At 55.9% G+C, this 21088-nt stretch overlaps 3 protein-coding genes across 10 annotated transcripts in view; 2 read left to right on the top strand and 1 right to left on the bottom strand.

The window, feature by feature from the left end:
• Bcas3 (BCAS3 microtubule associated cell migration factor) overlaps positions 1-4869 on the top strand; it is a 487638-nt gene extending 482769 nt beyond the window's left edge. For 4 of the 8 annotated variants that reach the window (XM_027426382.2, XM_027426386.2, XM_027426384.2 and 1 more), the window contains 2 exons: positions 855-945; positions 3979-4869. In XM_027426382.2, the coding sequence (XP_027282183.1) occupies positions 855-945; positions 3979-4015 (128 nt within the window). In that variant the 3' untranslated portion in view covers positions 4016-4869. The remainder of the gene's footprint in view (positions 1-854; positions 946-3978) is intronic. The other 4 variants (XM_027426380.2, XM_027426385.2, XM_027426383.2 and 1 more) reach the window with 1 other exon arrangement.
• A 757-nt stretch (positions 4870-5626) lies between these two features.
• On the bottom strand, positions 5627-11609 carry LOC118239197 (translation initiation factor IF-2-like). The gene is made up of 3 exons (XM_035448141.1): positions 11533-11609; positions 11181-11488; positions 5627-9550 (listed from the first exon to the last, which is right to left on the bottom strand). The coding sequence occupies exons 1-3, from the start codon at positions 11607-11609 to the stop codon at positions 8964-8966; spliced, it is 972 nt and encodes a 323-aa protein (XP_035304032.1). The 3' UTR covers positions 5627-8963.
• An 8-nt stretch (positions 11610-11617) lies between these two features.
• On the top strand, positions 11618-20822 carry Tbx2 (T-box transcription factor 2). The gene is made up of 7 exons (XM_027426389.2): positions 11618-12499; positions 13583-13850; positions 14784-14930; positions 16040-16116; positions 16205-16368; positions 16777-17414; positions 19436-20822. The coding sequence occupies exons 1-7, from the start codon at positions 12105-12107 to the stop codon at positions 19886-19888; spliced, it is 2142 nt and encodes a 713-aa protein (XP_027282190.1). The 5' UTR covers positions 11618-12104; the 3' UTR covers positions 19889-20822.
• Positions 20823-21088: the final 266 nt, after the last annotated feature.

Raw genomic sequence — 21088 nt, forward strand, 5'->3', positions numbered from 1 at the left:
ACAAGCCTGTTTTCTAGCAAGACCACTGGGGACATAGGCAGTAATGGGCATTGGAGTCTGGCATTCTGTGGCCTACCCCAGGGCCAGCTCTCCCTGTAGGGCTATCACTCCCACCTTCCAGGGTCACCAAGTCCCTAGAGAATACGAGGGCATAGTCTGAGTCTGAGGACTTACTTCAGGCTCCTCCTCATGTCACTGCTGGTGGGGAGGTAGGGGTGGGCAGGAGAACAAGCTTTCTTATAGCCATGTCCCATGGGCCAGACTCCATGCTGCTAGGGGAACCTGTGTAGTTGCCTGGCCCTGGCTGGTTTCTGCTAGGCTTCAACGGGAGTCTACTTGTACTGCAGGAAAGCTGCTGAGATCTGGGGGGGGGTCTGGTGTGGGGGTGGGGGTTGAGCCAAACCCAGGTACTGAGTCAAAATGCCCAGGGTACCCCCAGAAAACTCTTCAGCCTGCCTCCTTCCTCTTCCTCTCCCAGCAACCCCCCTGCATGGGGTCCTGTCTGGCACTGCATGGGCCATAGGTCCCTGTGTGTCCCCTGTGCGTCCCCTTGTAGAAGCTGCTGTGTTATGCTTACGGTGTGACTCCTCTCCCCCACCCCATACTGAAAGATTCACAACACTTCTACCTCTGGGCCCGCCCCCCCATGACTGGTCAGTCTCCTGCTGCATCACGTGCATGCCAGTGTCCTGGACAGCAGAATTCTACTGCAAGACTGCCCTCTTCCCGTGTACCACCCCTGCACCTCCCTCCGCCCTCTCCTGCTTGTGGAGATCAGTGTACTTCTGGATCATTGTCCATATCTCTCAAAGGAAAAAAAGAAAAAGATTCCTCAATGCTTTTCTTTTCAAAAGGGAAAAAAAAAGGAAAAAAAAAACAATGCCAACAGCCCAGCGTCCGTGAGCAACCCAACAGTAACAAAGCATGCGTTCGGGATGGAGGAAGGTAAGGCCACGCGTTTCCACTCGCCGCTTGCTCCTAGGGCTGGGTGGGGTGATCCCAAGTGGGGATCCAGCGTGCATCACCCCTCCTTCCATGTTCACTTACCACACAAAGTCACTCTTGCGTCTTTGGAGGGACAAAGAGAGATGTGGATTGACATTAGGTACATAGGAAAGCACCCCAGAGACTGTCCCAGGACCAGCCAAGCCCCGGCTTCTGCCACTAATTAGTTCATGCCAGAGAAAAGCCCCATGTCTCCCCACCACATCATTCATTCCAGAAATTGCTTTTGTGCACAAGCTACTTTTCAATCCTGGGGGTTGTGACTGGGGAAGTAGAGATGAGGCACACACTCCCTACCAGGGCCTGTCCTCCTGCAGGGTGTAGGGGGGTGGGGAGAGGGGGTTGATGCACTTGGAAGCATTCAAGGCGCCTAGCTAGGAGTGGAAATTCAGAGTTCAGTAGGCCTCGGGGCTCTGCAGTGCACATCCAGGGTCACAGAAGAATGGACACCCATAGAAGGCTTAGAGAGACGAGCAGGCATTCTGGGGCCTGGTGACCTCAAGCTGTCCATACAGGAGCGTCAGGCTGTGAACAGCCATTTGGTAGTGCCTAGGGACCCTGAGGAGTGAATGACGGTCTTTAAGTGGAGGAATAACAAGATGTTGTGTTGTAGAGTATCCTGGCTTTGAGTGGATAAGGATGTTGATCTGGGGACCCAGTGGCCAGTTCAGGCTAACTAGGACAATATTAAAAGAAGACAAAGTCAGTGTAATCTTAGGTACCCTGGGATGTGGAGGCAAGGAGAAGGCTTGCCGGGCTCCATCTCTCCCAGGCCTAAGTAACAAAGAGAAAGCTTGAGCCAGGTAGTTCTGCCATGCCTGGCCTCCAAGAGAGCAAATCCATCTCGTAACCCTGCACTGTCATTTGATAGATGGGATCTGATGGGATCCGCTCAGACTCATGTGGTGGGGTCACCACGATGGCTAGGGGCATTGCTGGGGCCTATGCCGAGGGGCAGTGGGTTGCCAAGCTTGGGCTTGGGCTGTGGATTCCTCAGCTTCTTTGGCAGTGTGGATACGTCGCGTTTTGTATCAAGACTGTTGGGGCTCTCCCTCTGCTCGGCAAAGAAGCCTCTCTGGCTTCTTTATCTGGGGCGGTCTTTCTTGGGCCTGCATCCATCCCATCCATATCCTGAGGAGGCCCCTGCCTTTCTTGCTACTGCCTGCTCTCCTCTCCTGCCCTTCTGGCCCTGCTGTCAGCGCCCCCTAGTGCTAGGATGGCTGTGCAGGAGGGCATGGGCCTCTGAAGCTACTTGGGTCCTTGGGTTTCTTTGGGAAACTCCTGGACTTGCTTGTGGGAAAAGAAGAGAAGAGAAGGAACTCTACTGGAGTCTGCTGCTTGCTCACTAATATTCAGGGCCTTCCCTTTGCATTTTAGTCCTTCCCTTCTAGTGACACAATGGCCCTGTCCCCATATGAAGGTGAACCTGAAATCTAAGCAGGAGGAAAAGATCTGAGCAGCCCCCTGCCTCATCTTTTTGCCCATACAGAGCTAGCTCGTGGCTTTCCCAGGATCAAGGCCCCATAGGAAGCCAGGGTCCAGTACTCGGCCCATGTCCCTGGTCCCCCTCCTACTTACTACTCACAGTGCTTACACCCTGATGGGAATCTATAATATCCTGGTGTGCTCATCTAGCCTTGGGCTCAGGTCCAGACCTGACTGGCATACTGCTGCTGGGCAGCTCAACTTGGGCTATAGTGTGGCCTTCAAAGTGTGGGAGTAGCTGGCTGGTGATGACCAACCTAGTGGAGGCCATGACCCCTTACTCCCTAACCAAAGCCAGCTGTGGTTGCATGTGTATGGCAGCAAAGGCCTGGGGTGGGGACAGACTGGGTACTGAACTCTGAAGCCATATCAGATGAGTGTGTTGCTGGGTATACTGTGATGTTTCGAGTAACTGCTTTGAGATCCTACACTCCTGAGGTAGACAAACAAAACTCTCTAATCACAGGCTTCAGAGGAAGAAGCCAAGCTATAGGTCACCTCTGAGCTTGGAAAAGACTCCAGAAACTATGCATATGTTTGCTCATGTCTCAGAGCCAACAGTGAAGAGCAAAGAGGAAACAGGAACTGACCACCCTGAGAAAACCAATAAATGAATCCAGCAAGCAGGGAATCCTATTCCTAGCCCTCTGCCTGCCCCAGTTGTTGTCTTGGATGTAGAAGAGGTGCTGAGTTACAGTTACCACAGCTAAACAAGATAGGTCTGGGTGCCATTTCTAGAATATCAGTGTGGAGGTGCAGGAACTAGAGCCACGGGACCTTGCTACTCTACAGATGAACTCATCATATCCATTCTGTGGGTCTCCAGGAGACTTTGCAGGGGGGACTAAGAGGAAATATTCATGCAAGTAGGGGACCCTCTCTCTAGTGGAATAGACTCTCCTTCAAAAAGGAACCCATTATACAGCGAAGGCATATTCTTTCTATAAGGTGCAAGCAAGCTCAAACTTGGCTAGCAGAGCTTTTGTGGGTGAGAATGAGGGAACAATGGGTGACTGAGCTGGGATGGAGCTCTGAGGACAGGTCAGCCAGAAGAAGAGCAACAGATCAGGTAGGGACAGATCAGGTAGGCAGGCTCTTGCCCTGGCTGCTGCCCACCTGCTGATCCTGGATAGTATGCACTGAGGAACTGGAGGAGAATGCTGGCTGAGCATGAGTGTGTGTAGGTGCCACCCACACAGGACATCAGGGGATTATACTTCTGGCCTCAAGGCTTCCCCTCACAGTGAAAAAAACACCCAAGTCAAAAGCTGGAGTCTTCTAGCCAAGGGGGCTTCCTCTCCCCTGTCTGAGTCACCCTGTGTCCTGAGCTGCCACTTGACCCATATGGAGAGCAGGTGGCCACGAGCCTCCCTGCAAAAGAATATGAGTGAACCCACAGTGGGGCTTCATGGTGAGCAGCCAGGCCCAGGGTGTGCCCCCACCTCCAGCCTACTCTGACCAAGCCTGGCCCTCTCCTCTGTCTTGCAGAACTTCAGCGAGAGGGAAGCATCGAGACTCTGAGTAACAGCTCAGGCTCCACCAGTGGCAGCATCCCAAGAAACTTCGATGGCTACCGATCTCCGCTCCCTACCAACGAGAGCCAGCCGCTCAGCCTCTTCCCCACTGGCTTCCCATAGGCACCAGCCACCTGCTTCTGACTGGCTGGCCCACTCACCCTCTAGAGGGTCAGGGAGAAGCCCCCACCCTACACACACACACACACACACACACACACACACACACACACACACCCTGCGCACGCCTCTGGCCCTACCCTTCTCAGTCTCTGCTCCTCTTTCATCAACCCCACCTTCCCTAAGCTTAGTGACAACAGCTGCTCATCCTATCTGGACGAGAAGAGACCTCCAGAACACTTGGGCACACCCTGACCTCTGTCGCTCCTGTCATTGGGGGCTGTGGCCAAGAGACTGCAGAAACTCAGTCCCTTCTCTCTTTGCACATAATGTCCCGCATCGGATCCGCTTTTGTATTTTTTAACTGTACCCACAGGGGGACTGGAACAGTGGCCAGATCTTAGGGCCTGGGTGGGGAGAAGTTGAATGGTCCAGCCAGGCATTTTGGTGGACAATGTCAGCCCTAACCCACTCCAGGCTATGATGCACACTGCCCCCAGGTATCCCTGCTCAGTTTCCTCCAAGACAGGAGTGAACTGAAGCCCAGAGTGATAGGGAAGGAAGAGGGAAAGAGGCTCCCTTTGGCCCTTGCTTCCCTGTTGGCTCATGGGGAGAATTTGTCTGTCTTATCTTTAAGCCCTTGTACCCTGGTCCTGTACTGTTCGGTGAAGGAAACCGTGGTTACTGAGGCCATGTCAAAAGTGCACGTCTTGTCCAATAAATCACGCTGCAATTGGTGTCCATCCCTGAGTTGCTGGGGTCAGAGTCCTCTCCAAACCCTGAGCAAAGTCATGTGGGTCTGACTATGGGCAGCCGTTCCCAACCCTCATACCCCCCACTATGTACAAGTGAAAGAAAGGGGAGGAAAACCTTCCTGCTGGAAATAGATGGGACTTCACTGAAGCCCAGTCTTCGAGATTCTTGGCTATTACGAGAGCTTGTGACTTCTGGAGGCACCAAGCTTGGACCTCCCCACCAGTGAACATAGAGGGCAGTCCAGCCCCTGATATATTGCTCTAGGAAAAGACCTTGCCCTTGCCTGTGACCTTGTCTTAGGGCCCTTGGGAATAACCTCTCTTTCAAGCTCAGAAAACAGAGAGCTTGTGAACTAAAGTTGGGTATCTTGTGAAAGTTGGCTACAATCTCAGATCAAAAGCTCTTGGGTTTTGTTATTGTTTTGTTTTGGAGACCAGGTTTCAGGTAGCTCAGGCCAACCTCAAACTCACTATGTAGCCCAGTATAACCCTGATCTTCCTGCCTCCACTTCTCAAGTGCTGGGATTGCAGGCGTGTGCCACCATACCCGGCCTGAATTCTTGTTTTATTCCCTCCCTCCTCCTATTCTGGACCTGAGCAGTGTGGCAGGAAGACAGTAACTGAACAACAAAAGTGCAATGAACAGGGAGAGAGGCTAACGCAGTTGTAGCCCCTCCCTCCTTCCACAGACCTCAGAGACCACCGAGGAGGCCTTCAAGGACTGAAGGAAACCCACGGAGCCAGGTGTACTTTAAGATGGTTTTTAATAGAAGAGTTGGGGTCACAGACAAGCAGCCCTTCCCACCCAACCATATGGTCAGAGTTGGGGCAGCTCCTGGGCCCCCGCCCTCTCCATATTCCCCCTCCCACCCCTAGTGCCTGAAGAGAAATTTAATATCCAGTTTCCTCCAGCAGATCAGTTGACCCTATGGGGAGAAGACCCGACTCACACTGTGCCTCCTGTCTGGGCTCCTGAGGGCTGAGAAACCCCTGTATCAGAACGAAGCTTGCTGGAATACAAGGCCCAGGCCTGGCAAGCTGGGACTCCACAGGACAGCAGCTTTTCCCCATTTGGGCAGCATTCAGCATCGATGTGCCTGGCACAGCCCCCATCCCCAGCTGGAGCACCGTTTTAGTCAACAGAGGACAGAAGGAGGGTACCACAGGCTGCTTGTCCACACAGCTGGTGGCTTGGCTGCCCGGGTTGGGTACTGAAGCTCTAGAAAGCATGGCCCCTTGGGAACATGGATGGGACAATAGACATTGGTGCCAGGACTCCCGACCATTCAGGGGACCTGCTGACCCTGGTCCAGTCCTTCTTTTACAGTAGGGAGGAAAACAGATGTGGCCTCCTCCAGTCAGGGAAAGTAGTGGGTGTAGTCCTGGACTTGCGACTGAGCTTGCAGGACAATCTGGTTATTCATCTGCTTGCAGTCAGGGCAACTTGAAGTAACTGGGGGAGGGGTGAGGATCAGCGAGCCCAGATAAGCCGGCCCCATAGCGGCTGCCTTTGGAGTTCAGGTTATCTGAAAGGCCCTGGGCCTGGCCTCCAGCTAATTGGGAAGGCTAGGGACCCAGCCATAGCCTGTAATCAGCTGGAGGTGAGATCTGGACAGGGGACCTTACTGCCACTAGCCCTAGAGCAGCCAGCCTCTTACCCTCCACAGATAACATCCAAAACAACCGCCACCTCCCCACTGCAACTCCCCTCCCAGACCTCAAGATAGCATCACTCAGAAGGTCATCGGAACACGAATCTAATTGTGGCTTGGCCAGGTGACCTTGAGGAAGGCAAGTGACCTCCTCATTCTCACAGCACTGCCTACTTACAGGGCTCTCTCCCAATCTGATGGAAGAAAAACATCTTCTTGGTCTAGAAAGAGGCTTATGGGGACTGGGATGGCAACTCAAAAGGCATGGTACTGTCTGAGATAGATTCAATAAAAGGCTCAGTGGTCCAAGGGCAAAATCACACACAAGCATAGACATCAGGGCCAACCCTGCCAGGGGCATGCAGAAGCCAGGCCATACAGCCAGAAGGCTGCAACTGGGGAATTTCTCAATACTAGTTTTTTTTTTTTTTAATTTTTACAAATCACAAGCTGTAAACCCAAAGATGTCACCCACCTGTTTTTGCTGCTGACAAGCCTGAGTCCCAAGAAGGGCAGGGCCTTTCCCAAGGTCATGGATTCACACAGCTAGTCAGTCAGCTGAACCCTGTCTGCACCTTGCTGCTCCGTGTGCTCTGGCCAGTTCCTGTACAGCCACTTAGATTCCAGCTGACCTCTCCCTCCAGTGGCCCCCAGACAATCCCAGACCCATTTCACTGACTCCTAGGTCCTGTCTCTTCAAGTTTCCAGCTGGAGCTTCTGGCTGGCTTTGAAACTGCTCCCCAGGTAGCCCATCCCTCCCCCACTACCTCCTGCGGACCTGGTCCTAAAATCCAGAGCCCAGTTTGAAACCCTAGAATGCCCGGTGTGGCTTTCCTCTCTGAGCATGACAGCAATGCCACCACTTAGAAATGCCTTTCTAAGGAGTGGGTTTGGGATCTGTGTGTGTGTGCCTTTTTGAGGTTCCAGGGTTCCATTCTGGCTTTTCCACCAGGAGCTACGTGACTTTAGGCAAATTGCCTGCAGCTTTAGGCTTCAGGATATCTCTAAGGAGAGGTACTGGGTAGAGCTGTGCTAGCGGGGGCAGCATGGCTAAGGTAAGGGGGCAGGATACAGGTCAGAAAGGCAGAAGGGTGTTCAGAGGCTACAGTCCAGGGAGTTCATTGGTGGGAACAGGACTACGGTGGTGGGGCAGGGGCAGAGCAAATTGTGACCGCGCTGTGCCCCAGGTACTCCAGAGAACCCGCCTTCCCTTCCTGGTGCGGGCCAAAACAAACCAGCCTGTTGAGTGCCCACCGACCAGCCACGCCCCATTGTTGCAGGTGAGCCAGTCCCTAGGAGCCCTTCTCAAGCTGGTTCCCTCTCCTGAGATCACAAACACCAAACCCATGTCCAGGCTCAAGTTCAAGACTTGCACCTCACTTTTGTAGCCTTGCTTGTACAGAGAGCCACAGCTGCACCCCGTGGAACCAAGGCTCAGAATATTCAGCAGTTTAGAGGCGTTATAAGATTCCTAAAAACTCTGGGGAAAGTCGTCCAAAATCGACAAGGACACCTAGGTTCCTAACCACTATGATCTCTCAAAATACAGGGAGATGTCGCTCCCGCCGCCAACTCCCGGTGCTAGTGTGCCCCCAGGCAAGGCTGCCTAGCTGGGCCTCGCCTTCCTGGGCCTTCGCATCAAACTGACAGACAGGCACTGGGCCACACAGTCGCTAACTATTCCATTGCTTCCCAGAACCTGACGAGGAAGTGGCCCTTGGCTGGTCCTGGCACCAGACGAGGGCCACGCCATGGCCAGGAAGAGGGTCGGGCAGCCCGCTCTTCCCGCGTCGCCTGCCGCACCCAGCCTGTTGGCCAGACCCTGCGCTGGGTAATTGGGACGAGAGAGGCAACCGGCGAGCTGCGGCTCCAGGGAGACTGCGCGCCTGTCAGCCGCAATTTGTTTAAGTGGACGGGACAGGCCGGGCCGCCGCGGGCTGGGGTCACTGAGGCCGCGGCCCCCAGCCTGGCCAGACCCGGGACCGCGGGGGAGCCCAGCCCCACTGCTTAACCGGGCTAGCTGGCGCCAAGGCTCCGGGAGGCGCGGGTCCGGTGGAGAAGCTGTGGAAGGGAACGACGGATGCGCCTAGTGTCTCCCCCGACCAATTTCCCTAAGCATAGGGCCACACATGTCATCCCAGGCTTTCCCTGGTCACATTCATTTGCCAAGACGCGCTTAGCGCCCAATTACTAGCGCTCACGTTCCCCTCACCCAACAGGACCACACATCCCCCAGCCCGCATCCACTCTGTTCGGGCTCAGACAAATCCACTCCGGGTCGCGCATGCAGACACCTACAGGTGTTGTGGCGTAATCTTTTTCCGCCTATACACAGGGACCTATGCGATGTTGAGGATCAACTCAGGAGAGAGGGCTTAGCCTGGTCTCTTGGCCATGCTCGATATTACCGGGCCAAAAGAGGGACTGCAGTCCTATCCGGGCCAGGCTGCCGGTGCTTGATTTGGTTGTTGCGGGAAGCTAAGAGTACGGACCACGCGAAAGGGGCCTGGGACCAGCGCCCGCCCGACGCCCCCTCCCAGGACCGCCTGGGAGAGGGAGGGGCTGCTGAGCGCGCGTCCCCCACCCGTCTGCCGGTCCCGGCCGATGCGAAGTGACAGGGGCCGGAGCTTTGTTGTGGAGCCTCGGCCGCCTGGCGCCAGCCGCCCTCGCCGGTGCCCTCCCCCTCCAGCCCCGGGCGGCCCGCGAGGCGCCCCCCGGGGCCTCTTAAAGAGACACGCACACTCTGCCCGGGGGGACTCCCCCAGGGGCGCCTGTTCCTGGGAAGGAGAGTGGGGGGTGGGTAGACCCAGGCGAGAGTAGGGCGGAGGAGGAGCTGCGAGCCGCAAGGCGCCGCTCGAGAGGCTGCTTGGGCCGCCCCAGCGCCAGTTTCCGATGATCCAAGGGTATTCTAAGCAGAAGTTTGATTGGGGAGGGTCGATAAAGAATCTTAAGAGTGTCTGAGGCAGGTCCTCCGGGTGACTGCTGGATGGTGGGCTGGAGCGGTTGGTGGAATCCCAGCCTGCCAGGAAAAAGCCTGTGATCAGCCGCAGGGCAGGTTCTTAACTCCTTAGGTGGGATTCAGGTCCCCTAATTCAGCCACTGAGCCATAGCTGCCCGGTTTCGTGGATTTCGTGGACAAATAACTCATACTTTCGTGTTTCAAATCTAGGGTACAGACTGGTAGACCAGCTACCGTATGCTACCCAGGAAATTATCCAAATACATACATCCATACATACACAATTCTTACAAGTACTGACATGCCTGTCCCCATACACACAATTTAGCAGATGTATTGCTAATTCGGAAAGCTGACCTGGCTATTTTTTGTTCACCTCACAACTACCCAAGTGTGTTGAGACACATCTCTCCTGGAGGGGACACATCCTGTTTAAATTGGAACTTAGGCAAATCTGCAATGGATCTCACCCCAGCTGTGAAACTCTGCGAAGCTAGAACTGAAGATCCACTGTGGGCAGAGAAGGACTACCTAGACGAGAGTAAGGTCCTAAAGAAAAACCCGGTGGAGCAGGCATATACACAGCTATGAAAAATTATAAGCGCTTGGTGTTGGCTCAGAAACATAGGGGAAAGGGTCGTGGAGGCCAAACGACTCCTGCTGGTCTCAACCCCGCACTGCCGGGGGCGATTGGCCTCTAACCGCCTTTCTGGGAGGTCAGCTACCAAGTGTTCTGAGACCTGCTGTATACAACGGAGGGGCAAGCTGCCTGGGCCATTGATGGATTTAGGTGCCCACCCTTCGAACACAGGGCTGATGCTGCGGAATTCACCTGTAGTGGTTGTTTGGCTGGGAGTGTCGACCTTGGCTAGTTCATACCCTGCCTTACACCCCCGCCACACACACACACACACACACAAACAAGCATAAGGGGCCGCACCCCAGCCCTATTTGAGGCAAGTGTATGATCTTTTTACTCTGGACACACCTGATTATGGCTTTCAATGTGTACCGAGGACAACACACTGAGCGCCAAATACAAACACACATACACACACACACACACACCACACACACACACACACACACACACACACACACACACACACACACACACACACACACACACACACACACACACACACACACACACACACACACACACACACCGGCCGTCGCCAGAGAGAAAACGAAGACTGATCATCGAAGGGGGTGTTCACAAATGCTGGCAGACACCTCGATTCCCACCCGCATTACTCAGCATTCCTGAACTAGGGCGCCGTGAGCTTCCAAAAGACGGAAACAAACTCTAGTGAAGAAAGGATGTTGGTGCTTAGGAAGAGATGGACTTGCATCTCCAGTACCGGATGCGGCGAAAATTCGTTCTGGCGCGTGTGGAGAATCTGAGGTCTAGCATCAATCAGCGCGGTACCTCCCTAGGCTCAGCAGAAGGTGCGCTCACCTACCTGGTCCCAAGGATCCGTTTTCCCACTCGTCAGTAGGCTTCAGGTTGGGGACCTGACACAGACCTACTTTGGGCTAAGTGTCGGGCCCGCCTGGAACCTCAGGGCCCTGAGTCTGTGAGGGGAGACCCAGGTGAGAGGGGTCCCCTCACTTCCTTAAGGCAAGGCCGCGTCCCGCTCCCGCCCGCGCCGGCCCCATCACGGTTCTGCCATGGCTCCCCACTCACCGGCTCCGGCTACCTGAGTTCGGCTCCGGGACCTCGGCCGCCCGAGCCGCCTGACTTGCCCGCCCACCGGCCTGGCTTTCCAGTGCCCGCAGCCTCCCTCCGAAGTGCATGGACCCGGGGCGGTGACCGGGAGTGGGGTGGGAGGCCAGGCTGGGGCGCAGGCCAGAGCGGCCGGGCCTCCGGGCGCGGGAGGGAAAGGGCGCCCCCTCTCCTCTCTGGAACGTGTCAATGCTTTGCACTTGGGGCCGGCATGCGGCTTGGGGTCCTTCCCCAAGGCCCTGGGACCCGGGCGCCCCCTGCCTCGGGCACTTTCGGTGGGTCAGATCGGCCCTCCAGGCTTTCCAGCCCTCGCCCAGGCAGTGGCCCGCGCGGGCGGCGGGGTGGGGGCCAGGCCAGGGGGAGGGGTCTCGGGGCCCGCTTGCCCGTCATTGGTTAATATTTTATTCTGTTGACATGTTTTCTTACTGCTGAGGCTTCCGACACCTTCTCCCTGGCCCCCCCTCCCGTCCAGAGCTTGGCCTGAGCTGTCAAAACCCCGCCCCCGGAGACCCACAATTGGTCCAAAAAGCGTAAAATCAGCAATCAAGGGGGGCCTGGCTCGTTAGCGCAGGGGATCCGAGCAGGGCAGGACATGTGAGATAGTCACAGTTTTCCAGAGATCAGGACAAGATCTAACCAGTCGCGCGTGGTCCCCGGCGCCGGAGCCGGCCAGGCCAGCCCAGCCCAGCCCAGCCCAGCCCCGCGCAGAGCCCCCTCCGCCCCCGCTCCCCTTGAGGTGCGCGGGACGGGGAGCCGGGAGAAGCCGCTGCCGCGCCTGTCGCCGGGGCCGTCAGTCCTCCGCGCGCGCCGCCGCCCGGGCCGGGGGTCCGAGCCGCGCGCCCCGGCCCCGGCCCCGGCTCCCGGGTGCCTGGGCCGGATGTCCCGATGAGAGAGCCGGCGCTGGCAGCCAGCGCCATGGCTTACCACCCGTTCCACGCGCCACGGCCCGCCGACTTCCCCATGTCCGCCTTCCTGGCGGCAGCGCAGCCCTCCTTCTTCCCGGCGCTAGCGCTACCGCCCGGCGCGCTGGCCAAGCCTCTGCCCGACCCGGGCTTGGCGGGGGCAGCGGCAGCGGCTGCAGCGGCCGCAGCGGCCGCCGAGGCGGGGCTGCACGTCTCGGCACTCGGCCCGCACCCGCCCGCCGCGCATCTGCGCTCGCTCAAGAGCCTGGAACCCGAGGACGAGGTGGAGGACGACCCCAAGGTGACGCTGGAGGCCAAGGAGCTGTGGGACCAGTTCCACAAGCTGGGCACCGAGATGGTCATCACCAAGTCCGGGAGGTAGGGTGGCCGGTAGGCCGGCAGGCGGGCGGGCTGGGGGACCGGACAGCAATCACCAGCACCGGGCTAGTGCTCTCGGCAACTTCGCTCCGGCCCTGGCGCCACGCTCCTCTCCACAGACAAGCAAGCCGACTTTTTTTCGTTTGGCACCGGAGCGAATTAAAAAGAAAAAGAAAAGCGAACATCCCTCGCTTGAAATAAAACGAAAACACGCTCCTAAAGAATAGTCCCAATCGCTCTGAGCTCAAAGCCCTGGTAGCTCGGCCCTAGCGGGTCTCCTCTACCCCTTGAGGTCTCGCTTTTCTGCCTCAGGGTCGGTCTCGGAGCTCCTAGGAGAATGAGCCTTTCCTGGATTCTCCGCTCCGTTCCCCGGAGTCCATAGTGGGACTAGCATTCCGCCGCCTGCTAGCTCCAGACCGACCGTTCGGTTCCCGCAGCGGGTCTTGAGTTGTTGAGCCCACAACTAGGCCTTGGAGAGAGTCTTGCTTGTCCTTGGAGCCTGGAGCTCAAGACCAGCCACCTCCTGAGGCCTTAAAGCCAGAAGAAAAACCCAAGCCCCAATCCTCCCAACACTTCAGGCTCTGAGAGTACAGGCCTCAGGTTCACCCTGTTCCCCCGAACTCCAGGCTCAGGATCCCAGATCAAGATTTTATATATATCGTTTCCCCAGACAAAGACCTTACTAATTTATTTCTGTGAACCCTGCCCAAAGAGTGTATTTCCTCTGAACGAATTTCAGGGCAATTTAGGAAAACCCAGCGTTTTTCTAAAGGGCCTATTTTCCTTTCCTGGGCACCATCCTTCATCTCAGATCACAGTGGAGGAAAAGTCCACAGACCCGAGTGCAAGCTCATTCAAGGCTTTAGAAAACAAGTTCTGGCCAGCAGAAAAAGAGATGCCTCGGGAGTTACAGCCGCAGGCTGGGTCTTCCCAGTAGCAATAAGAGCACAGCATATGTAGAGGAGTTTATAGCAAACATAGATGGGGTAACTTCAGGCAGGGGTGTCCTGTCATCAGGAATGTAAAGAAAGGGACAAAGAAGAGCCGGGTCCCAATGGCGTGTCCCCCTTCCCTCCCTCCGAGGCGGATGTTCCCCCCCTTCAAGGTGCGAGTCAGCGGCCTGGACAAGAAGGCCAAGTACATCCTGCTGATGGACATTGTGGCTGCTGATGACTGCCGCTATAAGTTTCACAACTCACGATGGATGGTGGCAGGCAAGGCCGACCCGGAGATGCCCAAACGCATGTACATTCATCCGGACAGTCCGGCCACGGGGGAGCAGTGGATGGCCAAACCTGTAGCTTTTCACAAGCTGAAGCTGACCAACAACATTTCTGACAAGCATGGCTTTGTGAGTGTGGGCAGAGTGGGAAGCTGTTGAGAACCTGGGTGCTGTTCTGCTGCAGTTGAGTGGATAGAGGGAAGCTACAGGCTTTCTAGAGGGGTGCATCAGTTGAACCCCCTAGAATGGCCCTGTCTGGGTCACTGCCTTGTGGCCCAGGTAAGCTGGGCCTGGGCTTCCACAGCCCCTGTTCTGCAAGCCTGGGAAAGAGCATGTGGACAGTTGGTGGGAATTTCCAGGCTGTTTGAATTGTCAGTTCCTTCCTGTGAGGGTCTTGAGAGTCCCTCCTACAATCCAGACTGAGGCAGGTGCTACAGGGAACGGGTCAAGCAGCTCAGATCCTGTGGAGGCCACACTGATATGGGGTTATAGATGCTGAACTTGGAGAAGCTGCCAAGACTTACTCCTGTAGCTAACCATCACCTAAGGCTAGAGGATCCAGAAACTAAACACGAGCTCTTTGGAGACCTTTCCCTCCAGCCAGGCAGATGTCTAGTCAAGGGACAGTATGAAGAACTCTCCATTTCTGCTTGAGCCAAAATCTCAGCCAATGGTGGGGGTTCATTGGGCAAGGGTGGGGGCTCCTATTGCACTATGGGCAGTCCGGGGGACCTTCCTCTATACACACTTCTCTTTCCTTAGTATTCCAGGAGTTTACCAATGCCAGGGGAAGGGGAAGCCAAAGCATGGAGTTGGGTTTTGTTTGTTTCTGTTTTGTTTCATTTCTGTCTCCAACTGGAAAGTGTAATAGAAAAAAAATACTTGTGAGAAGAAAAACATGAGAAAAGTAGAAAAAGAAGTGCAGAGAGAGAGAGAGAGAGAGAGAGAGAGAGAGAGAGAGAGAGAGAGAGAGAGAGAATAAAAGCTGTCAGTCCCCAGTAGTAGGAAGGTTTAGGACAGGGCAGGGAACTGCTGGCTGGCTGAACCTCATGCTCTTCACAGACCATCCTGAACTCCATGCATAAGTACCAGCCACGCTTCCACATCGTCCGAGCCAATGACATCCTGAAGCTCCCATACAGCACCTTCCGCACCTATGTCTTCCCAGAGACGGACTTCATCGCTGTTACTGCCTACCAGAATGACAAGGTGTGCTGGGCGGGAAGTGGGGTCGGTCCCTACAACCATCGACTTCCTGTAACATGTACAGGCTCTACACCTCCATTCAAACCCACCCAATAGCAGGGGCATGGCAGAGAGCTTGAAGAACTCACCACCCACTCAGACTTGCAAGAGCAGCACCCACATAAATCCCCTGGGCTCCCTCTCATACCCACACAGACACACACACTCCCCTGAGGCACTCAAACAGCTGGGCCATAGTTGGAGTGGAGATGTTTACTTAGCAATTAGTAGAGACTCAGGCTCCCGCTGACATTTTTACATTTTATTCGTTCATTTCTTGGCTCATGACTGGGAATCTAAATGAAAAGAGGGCGCCTGGGGCAATCTGCCCAAGCTCTACAGATGCTAAGAACGCAGGCTCCAAGTTTTACTCTCCACAGGAGCCAGAGAGTGGGACAGGTGGCACAACTCTGGTGAGCTCCTCTAAGCCACTTGTCTGGGTCCATACAAGCCCCAGGCCCTTTGGGAAAAACTAAGAGAATTCTCCTTCAGGTGAAAGGGCTTTTTCTACTTGTCTGAGCCCTCATAGATCATAATGGATTAACTGAGAGGGCCCTAGTGTCTTTGGTTGTATCTTTGTAAACCATGGGTCTGCCTGGCCACATACACTATATGTAGTGTGTTAGCTACATGTGGAAGCTAGTGAATTCGTTGGATTCTATTGCCACTTGTTTATTTATTTTTATTTTTTTGTAAACTTGCCTATCTGGGCCTGTGAGTGCAATGATTTGCCCTTGCCTAGACCTGCGGGCTTGGGTGTACGGGGACTTTTTGTCGGGGTACTGTTTGTCAGTGCTCAGGTTCGTAATAGTTTTAACCCAAGTGACTACATGAGCCTATTTGTTTGCTTGGGCCTGTGTGTGCGTGTTGAGGGATTATTTTTTCTTGAATAAGAAAGAGACCCTGTCACTTTCCTAGATGCTTGCCTGCCGGCTTCACCTCCCAGCTTCCTATCCCGGGCGGGTGGCACCACCCCAACCCCTACTCCGGCTCTCTACTCTGCGGCCGGTAGCGCTGACCTCGGGGTGCCCCGAGCCAGGTCTTGACTTAGTGCCGCTTCCTCGGTCCCACAGATTACACAGTTGAAGATCGACAACAACCCGTTTGCCAAGGGCTTCCGGGACACCGGGAATGGCCGTCGGGAGAAAAGGTGAGACGTCAGCGGGTGGCCGGTGGCACGTACCCCGGTCACAGGAGGGGTGCGATGACTGCTAACCGCCCCTTTTTCTCTCCCTCAGGAAGCAGCTAACGCTGCCGACTCTCCGTTTGTATGAGGAACACTGCAAACCGGAGCGTGACGGCGCCGAGTCCGACGCCTCGTCCTGCGACCCTCCGCCTGCACGTGAACCTCCGCCCTCTCCCAGTGCAGCGCCCAGTCCCCTGCGCCTGCACCGGGCCCGAGGTGAGCGGCGTGGTGGTTGACCCGAGTCAGGGAAGACGCACTAAGGAAGTGTCCCCGTAGGGTGCCCCTTGAAGTCGGTCTTTTGTTCAGGCCTGGATAAAAGTTACCGGGAATTTCCAGTCTGATACTCCCATGTAAGGACTGCCCCTGGCAGTCAGGACATTTGGTAGGCTTTGGAGTCGGACCCCATGTGGGATGAGTGGTTGAATATACGGTTTTCTTCTCCGGAGTTCGTTTTCTTCCACTGTAAGAATGGGGCTTTGGATTTGTGTGACCTGCAGCTGCCCCTAGAAGCTCTCCCAACTTGACCTTCCCAACAGCTGGTCTGTCTAAAGTGTTCCCCGGGACCCGGCGCCGCGTCGGTCTGCGGCTGCGCCCCTGTAACGGGTGCTCCCTCTCTCCCCGCAGCCGAGGAGAAGCCTTGCGCAGCCGACAGCGACCCTGAGCCGGAGCGCCCGGGAGACGAGCGCGCAGCAGCGCCCCTGGGCCGCAGTCCTCCACGGGACACCAGCCCCGCTCGCTTGACCGAACCCGAACGCTCCCGGGAGCGGCGCAGCCCGGAGAGGGGCAGCAAGGAACCGACCGAGGGCGGTGGGGACGGCCCGTTTGGCCTGCGGAGCTTGGAGAAGGAACGCGCCGAGGCCCGGAGGAAGGACGAGGGGCGCAAGGACGCGGGCGAGGGCAAGGAGCCTAGCCTGGCGCCGCTGGTGGTGCAGACAGACAGTGCATCCCCTCTGGGTGCGGGCCACCTGCCAGGCCTGGCCTTCTCCAGCCACCTGCACGGGCAGCAGTTCTTTGGGCCGCTGGGAGCTGGTCAGCCTCTTTTCCTGCACCCAGGACAATTTGCTATGGGCCCCGGAGCCTTCTCCGCCATGGGCATGGGTCATCTGCTAGCCTCGGTGGCAGGAGGCGGCGGCAATAGCGGAGGCGCCGGGCCTGGAACCGCGGCAGGGCTGGACGCAGGCGGGCTGGGTCCCGCAGCCAGCGCAGCAAGCACCGCGGCGCCCTTCCCGTTCCACCTCTCCCAGCACATGCTGGCATCTCAGGTAAGGCTTGTGATCTGCCGGCAGAGCAGCTGAAGGAGGGGGTCGCAGCTTGGTGGTGGCTGAGATGGGCAGAGAGCCTGAGAGGTCTTGTAGGTACTCAGATCCTCTGAGGGACCAAATCCCGTCTACAGGAAAGCCATCTAGGTCCTGAGAGGTTAAAACCGAATGCCTGCCCATGATCTAGCCAGGGCATTGCTTCTGAACCCTGTGTGACCTTAAGAAAGTTCCTGGTCCTCTCTGGGCCTGTGTCCTTCTCTATAATCCTAGCGAGGGGTGAGAGTGCGCCTCTCAACACTTTTCTGGTTGACCAGCTAGGGTTGCTCCTGGGTTTTATGGGATTCACTTTTCTGGCCCTAGGAAACGTTTGAGAAGGAAAACCTTCATGGTTAGCTCTGAAAGATGCTGTAGGCTGGGCGAACGGAAGAGGGAATTTTGCATTATTTTCTGGACAGTTGACTACCAAAATGACTCACCTCATAGATATCCCTGACCTTAGAGGTCCTCCAGGAAGTTGCCTGCCTTGATAAGTAACTGGATTGGTCTTTGCCCTACTCTGAGTCCCCTGACTCTCCAGCCACATCCAGGGAAGGGGGCTTAGTTCCTTAACAGCCTCCTACTGAAATTCTGAGTTCCCAGGGGAGAGTTTATGAAAATGTGGCCAGCGGCACAATAAGGAGATCGGATGCGCAGAGCAGCCTCTTTAGTTACTTGGGTGGAATATTCCCTGTGGAAAGATTTGGAATCTCTTCATTCAGTTTCTTCCCTCTGAGGTTTCTGGCAAATTGAACCCTTGAGATCTTATCTCCAGGGAAGGAAAACAGGAGTTTAGATTTTTGAGAACGTGGCTTTGGTTCAGAAGCGAATATGTGTAAAGTCGGGGGTGGGGCTCTGAAATGAGTTTTTGAACAGAGCTTAGAGCTTATCCTCAGGGTGTATGCAGTGTCTGGGGCACCACCCATGAGTCTGGGCTGGGGGGTTGATCTGTACCCCTGGCTTTCTATGGGTGTGAATCCCCTCTCCCCCAAACAAACTCTGGTGATTATGAGAATTACAGAGAACATAGGGAAGCCAGTATTTCTGGACACAGCCTGGTCAGTAGGTGCAAATCCAGGGAGAGTGTATTCCAGAGCTCACGAGAAATCAATTGGTTTAGCTGTTAGGGGGTAAGGCCATAGCTGTGTGTCAGGTGGAGCCAAGTCTTGAGAAATTCGAAGCTTCCTCCCCTCCTCCCAGCCCGAGGTGCCAGGTCTGAAGTGCACAGTGGGGTTTGCCCTTCCATTTCCCCAAGCTAAACTGCTTCTTGGTTTCTCCCTGTTTGAACCAGGACTTGGGATTTCTCTGATTCTAATATGTCAGTCCCCTATCGCCTGCTCCACTGGCACACACACACTCTGGGGCATTATCTCAAAGGTCAGATATTCTCAGATCAGGGCCTCATGAGCTGAGTGCACCGGTTGTCCAGGTTTCCTCGTTGCTGGGCTATCCACCAGCAAAGACTCTGCATTTTGTCCTCTGCTGCCACAGAAGTTCTTTGTCAAATATTCAGACCAGTTCATGAACTGGTCAGCACCTTGGTGAGACAGCACCTTGGTGGGCAGGCAAGCAGGCAAGATATTTGAGCATCTTGCAACAACTTGAAACCTGCATGGAGGAACCACTGTTCTAGATGAGCAGAACCTCATAGGACAGTACCAGCTGCCTGCTTCCCACCTGGCCTCATGCCTGCAGCATTCCTTCCCTCTAGGCCTTTGCCCATACTAGTTTAGCCAGCTAATGCTTATTCCCTTACCCCTACCATACCAACCAAATCAGACAGAGCAGGGCAACTCCAGGCCTTTGCCTCTCACCCTAGGTGATGGACTCACAGGGTTTGGCCCTGGCTCACGGGCTCATCCTCCACCTGTGAGCCTGTGGTTTTATGGTGACTTCTGGTTCGAGTAAGGAAAAGAGTATCAAATCGTAGTATTCAGGCTACCATCCTTCAGACACATGTCTAACCCTGCTCCTTCTGTTTCTTCCAGGGAATCCCAATGCCCACTTTCGGAGGCCTCTTCCCCTACCCCTACACTTACATGGCAGCAGCGGCCGCCGCTGCCTCCGCTTTACCTGCCACCAGTGCTGCAGCTGCCGCCGCCGCCGCCGCTGGTTCCCTATCACGGAGCCCATTCCTGGGCAGTGCCCGACCCCGCCTGCGCTTCAGCCCCTACCAGATCCCGGTCACCATCCCACCTAGCACTAGCCTCCTTACCACCGGGCTAGCTGCGGAGGGCTCCAAGGCTGCAGGCGGAAGTAGCCGTGAGCCCAGCCCACTGCCTGAGCTGGCTCTCCGAAAAGTGGGGGGCCCATCCCGTGGGGCCCTATCGCCCAGCGGCTCAGCCAAAGAGGCGGCCAGTGAACTGCAGAGCATCCAGAGACTGGTGAGTGGGCTGGAGAGCCAGCGAGCCCTCTCCCCAGGCCGGGAGTCGCCCAAGTGAGGGGGCTGCTTGGCTGCTGCGCTGCCACACGAGCCTCCGGGGCTGGGCTGCCTGCCTCGGCTGCTTGGGACGTGTACAGCACAGAATGGGTATTTATTTAAATAAAAGAGCAAAAGCAGGCTTCAGCAGTCAGAATAGAGCCTCGTGTGGCAGGTCGGGGATCTGGGCCGCTTCCCTGGGACCTCAAGGAGGAACCAGTCTACCCGCAACACAGTCGCACTGGAGCCACTCACTGGATTTGATCCAGATCTGAGAGTCAACTACATGGTACCTCCTTCTTTCAACACTATAGGGGTGGGCATGGAGTCCCAAGTCTCTTCGGAAGCCAGAACGTGCATAGGGTAGAGAGGTGTTCTCTTTGGAGAGTATCCCACGATCCCCGGCCTTGGGCCTGGACGTCGTGAGAAACTGGGATGGAGGATGCTGGAGCCAGAGAAGCCTGAAGTCAGTGTAGACTCGAGCTAGGAGTCCTGTCCATTTGATCTTCCCACCTCTACCCAACCAGAGACAGGCACCATTCCTACTTCTGGGTCAGCGGAGGAAGTTGCACTTCTGCTTTGAGTCCCCAGGGGGCAAAAGATATTTATGAAATAAATGGTAATTTGTGTAAATAAGCTTTAAGGTTCACAGAAGATGCAAATTCGTATTAATTTATTCAAAGGTGTACATTGCAGTGTACATATATTTAGAGATTAACTCATAGCATTTAATTTTTTTTTCATTTTACATGAGCATCTATATTGTACAGGGCCCCAGGATCTTTGACTGCTGGGGAAGGGGGAGGCACTGAACCCCAGGGAAGGACCACTCCGCGGGCCCCTCAGCCTCTGCGCCCCGGCTTTGCCCGCCCGGCCCACGGGCCCCACCTCAGGTTTTCACTTTTTGCTCCAGAGGGAGAACGAAGCGAGCGAATAATAAAACGCTGCGATGCGAAGTGAACCGCGCTGTGCGCTCTGTGGGCCGCGCGGGGCTGGGGCTCTGTGGGCGCCAAAGAAGGGAGTGAGGCGGGGACAAAGGCTGGGTGCCCCTATCTGCCTGGCAGCTCCACCTCGGCCACCTCGGCTGCACGACTGAGCCGCGTGCAGAGCTGCGAGGCCCCAGGCGCCGGCGCCGGGCACAGCCTGGCCCTGGAGGCGCCGCTCCGCATCGCAGTCCCCGCGTCCCAGGCCCGCGGCCTGGGCTCCCTCTGCTGGCCACTAG

The sequence above is a fragment of the Cricetulus griseus genome, chromosome 7 (assembly GCF_003668045.3).
Source record: "Cricetulus griseus strain 17A/GY chromosome 7, alternate assembly CriGri-PICRH-1.0, whole genome shotgun sequence".
Classification (NCBI taxonomy): Eukaryota; Metazoa; Chordata; class Mammalia; order Rodentia; family Cricetidae; genus Cricetulus; species Cricetulus griseus.

Coding starts and splice junctions, on each gene's coding strand:
- LOC118239197 (XM_035448141.1), bottom strand. CDS start 11,609: ATGACGGGCAAGCGGGCCCCGAGACCCCTCCCCCTGGCCTGGCCCCCA. Junction 11,489..11,532: donor CCGCGCGGGCCACTGCCTGG/GCGAGGGCTGGA, acceptor ACCCACCGAAAG/TGCCCGAGGCAGGGGGCGCC. Junction 9,551..11,180: donor AACTCAGGTAGCCGGAGCCG/GTGAGTGGGGAG, acceptor TTTTCCTGGCAG/GCTGGGATTCCACCAACCGC.
- Tbx2 (XM_027426389.2), top strand. CDS start 12,105: ATGAGAGAGCCGGCGCTGGCAGCCAGCGCCATGGCTTACCACCCGTTC. Junction 12,500..13,582: donor GTCATCACCAAGTCCGGGAG/GTAGGGTGGCCG, acceptor CCTCCCTCCGAG/GCGGATGTTCCCCCCCTTCA. Junction 14,931..16,039: donor CTGCCTACCAGAATGACAAG/GTGTGCTGGGCG, acceptor TCGGTCCCACAG/ATTACACAGTTGAAGATCGA.